Raw genomic sequence first — 3,681 nt, forward strand, 5'->3', positions numbered from 1 at the left:
TCCCAGTTAGCAATGTATTCATCCCTGCTGAAACACTCTGGGTGAGACAGTTGTATTAACAAAAAGCAGTTTTGTCAGAGTTCCCAGTCCAGGGTTCCCAGTCCAAACCAATGACTGAATCTATTGGCTGAGAAACTTTGTTCAGGTCAAACTGAGAATTGCTGTGGTAAAATAGATGTCCTGGCTTTGATACTCTCTACAGTGGATGTCCTCAGAAGGCTAGATGACGTGGCGATGATACTCTCTGCAGTGGATATCCTCAGAAGGCTAGATGAGGTGGCTATGAGAAGTTCTACAGTGGATGTCCTCAGAAGGTGAAATATCCATGTATCTAATGGCTGACCCAGGCATTAGCTTGAGGAGCTGATGCAAGTCTTCATGTCTCAGACGAGGGATGGCATTGCATTTGGGACTAATTTGATGACCAATAAATGTATCTCAAAAAATATATTTGTTCACGTGAATTAATCTATTTTCTTTCCATATCATTACTGTATTTGTGGTAAAATAAGATTGACTCCGTTAGTTTGACTTATTTTCGTTTTTTCGTTTTTGTGCAAAAGGTTTTCATTCCCCACGCCTATCTTGGCTCACTCCCCACGCCCCTCCCCAGAACTGTTTCCTTCACTATATATTCATGGTCGCATCGTTGTCGGACTTGTCTGGAGTGCGGAGGCGGACGGAATAAGGGGAAAAGGTCAAAAAATGCAGCACTTAACTTTATTCACTTTGGCGCTCACCTTGATTGCAACGATTTGTTTGGCAAAGTCACCCTATCAGTCAGTTCTTCAGCACAGCAGGATAAGAGGCCGGCAGCATGGGTAAGGCTGCTAACTTATTCAAGTGATGATGTGCACTTAGAACGTTCTGCGCTATGCAATTCACAGCAAACATGACTTTTGTTCGTATAATTACGAAGGAGGATTATTGTTTTATGTTAGAAAAATATAGAACCTACAACGCCTACTGATTTTTTAATGGCATACTTTGTTGTGCTTCACAACTGCTTTGTAGTAAAGTGAACAAGTKATTCGATGTGATGGGCAAACTCACAATTGTCTACTGTAATGTGCGCGTCAAAAAATAAAACGCAATGAAATATTCTCTCATCTCTTTTTAGACCCAACGTGTGCGCGATGCAAAAGATACAAGGGACTGACAAGAAATACTTCACCAACTGCAAGCAATGGTACCATCGCAAGATCTGCGGCAAGCAGACGTGAGTGTAATATAAACATGTTATTAACATGCYTGTTGGTTTTAATGGTTGACAGTGAGTTGATTTATTATAACGTGCTGCGTCAATATATTTGTATTTTAGCCTYCTGGTGTAGACTATAACTCTAGTGTGGATGGATAGGATGTGCTTCATCAGAAAGGATGAGGATCCCAAACTTTTTTTTGTCATTTGTGCTGAGCAGACCATTTCCTTTATTGTTCATTTAGATACGCAAACAATAGATTTCAAGAAGGATTTATGAGTTTTCCACTGATTTAAATGAGGAATTCTCCTTTCGTGTGGGTTTCATGAAGGAGAACTCCCAACTAAGATTGTCAAGTGAAAACATTATACCTTCACCTCTATTCTGCTGGAAGCAGCAGGGGTAAGGACGGAAAACCAACAGATTTAGGATGTAAACCATAGCATAGATGTACAGTAAATGGCATACAGTGAGAASGAATTGCTTTGACTTTGAGTTATGCTCAAATTAGTCCCAAACACCAGCTTGCATAAAATCTCCCCATCTTCAAAGAGTAAGTATGATGAAGGTGACCGTTTTAAAGAACACATAAGTGAAATTCCTTCCTGAATCAMTAGCCACAACTAGTTACGTCGCGAAACATAATGACTCGCTGTTGTAAAAGTGACATGCAGTCAGGTCTGTTTTCAATCATCTGCTGGGATTGAGGTTGGTATTACAAAACCTTGTTAAGATTGGTTCAGTTGGTAACCAGAATGTTGAAGTGGGAAATGCTTTTTCTTCATCTTTTTACGAGAACTTCTCCTGCGGTCATTGGGTTCTGCCAGGACAGTCTGATGCCAGTGTAGATGAGACAGTGAGTGCGTTCGAAATGGGAGAGAACTTCTCCTGCGGTCGTTGAGTTCTGCCAGGACAGTCTGATGCCAGTGTAGATGAGACAGTGAATGTGTCCCAATTGGCACCCTATTCCCTATATAGTGCACTACTTTTAACCAGAAACCTATTACTTTTGACCAGGGCCCCRAGGGTTCCATTTGGGATGAATAGTCTGCTATAATGCAAGATGTCCCAACAGTCATGGGAGAGGAAAAATGTTAATGACTTAATGGTCCAAGTAGCCTAGTGGTTAGAGCATTGGGACAGTAACCGAAAGGTTGCTTGATTGAATCCCAGAGCTGACAAGGTAAAAAATCTGTTGTTCTGCCCCTGAACAAGGCAGTTAACCCACTGTTCATAGGCCATCATTGTAAATAAGAATTTTTTCTTAACTGACTTGCCGAGTTAAATATGTATATTTTTTTAAATCGTGAATTTCACAGCAGAAAGGCATCCGCATGCCTCCCAGCCGAAAGAGTTTGTGCATATATTATGATGACGTTTCTGTTCGTTTTGGACTTCGGTAAGGTATTTTGGGGGGGTGGGTTGTTTCGGGCACACAATTTTTTTTTCTTGAAGCAAGCCCAAGTCCGTAGCCAAGGTATACACCCCTCCGTTGGTGATTCGTCAATAGTAGCGATTCTTCAATAAAGACTTTGTTGTCATTCAACGAGAGACGACTCGTTTTCAATCAAATTTTTGCATTTATAAATACTGCACCAAAAATCTTAGTTAGATGTAAAATTGCGAAATTGACTTAGGAAATGACTCGTCCATGAATCATTGAGTCATCCCCTTTGTTGCTGTATCCTCTTCTCTTTTTGTGACGTTGACATGGACTGGAAGTTTGATACGTTTCAGTGTTAGTATGGGGAGATAAATAGCTGGTTTAGTTAGGTAGTTAGTTTGGAGCAGAGAAATGCTTGGTTATCTAGGTAGTTCGTTTGGACGAGATAAATAGCTGGGTTAGTTTGGGGGAGATAAAGAGCTGGGTTAGTTAGTTTGGATGATATAAATAGCTGGTTTAGTTAGGTAGTTAGTTTGGGGGAGACAAATAGCTGGGTTAGCTAGGTAATTAGTTTTGGGGAGATAAATAGCTGGGTTAGCTAGGTAATTAGTTTTGGGGAGATAAATAGCTGGGCTATGTATTCTCCCAAAACTAATACCTAGCTAACCAGCTATTTTTGTCTCCCCAAACTAGTTACCTAGCTAACCCAGCTATTTATCTCCCCAAAACTAATTACCTACGTAACCAGCTATTTGTCTCCCAAAACTAGCTACCTAGCTAACCCAGCTATTTGTATCCCCATACTAACTCCCTAACTAACCAAGCTAACTCCTAGCTAACCCAGCTATTTATCTCCCCAAAACTATTACCTAGCTAACCAGCTATTATCTCCCCAAAACAATTACCTAGCTAACCCAGCTATTTATCTCCCAAAACTAATTACCTAGCTAACCCAGCTTATTGTCTCCCAAACTAGCTACCTAGCTAACCCAGCTATTTGTATCCCCCATACTAACTCCTAACTAACCCAAACTACTACCTAGCTAACGCCAGCTATTTATCTCCCCAAAACTAGCTACCAGGCTAACGCCAGCG

General features: G+C 40.9%; 1 protein-coding gene across 1 annotated transcript in view; it reads left to right on the forward strand.

Annotated features, from left to right (window-relative positions):
- Positions 1 to 219: 219 nt before the first annotated feature.
- LOC111966014 (transforming growth factor-beta-induced protein ig-h3) overlaps positions 220 to 3,681 on the forward strand; it is a 57,728-nt gene continuing 54,266 nt past the window's right edge. The window contains 3 exon segments of the mRNA XM_070444167.1: positions 220 to 314; positions 564 to 821; positions 1,121 to 1,219. Coding sequence (XP_070300268.1) covers positions 235 to 314; positions 564 to 821; positions 1,121 to 1,219 — 437 coding nt within the window. The 5' untranslated portion in view covers positions 220 to 234.

This window comes from Salvelinus sp. IW2-2015, linkage group LG6.2 (assembly GCF_002910315.2).
Source record: "Salvelinus sp. IW2-2015 linkage group LG6.2, ASM291031v2, whole genome shotgun sequence".
In the NCBI taxonomy this organism is placed as follows: Eukaryota; Metazoa; Chordata; class Actinopteri; order Salmoniformes; family Salmonidae; genus Salvelinus; species Salvelinus sp. IW2-2015.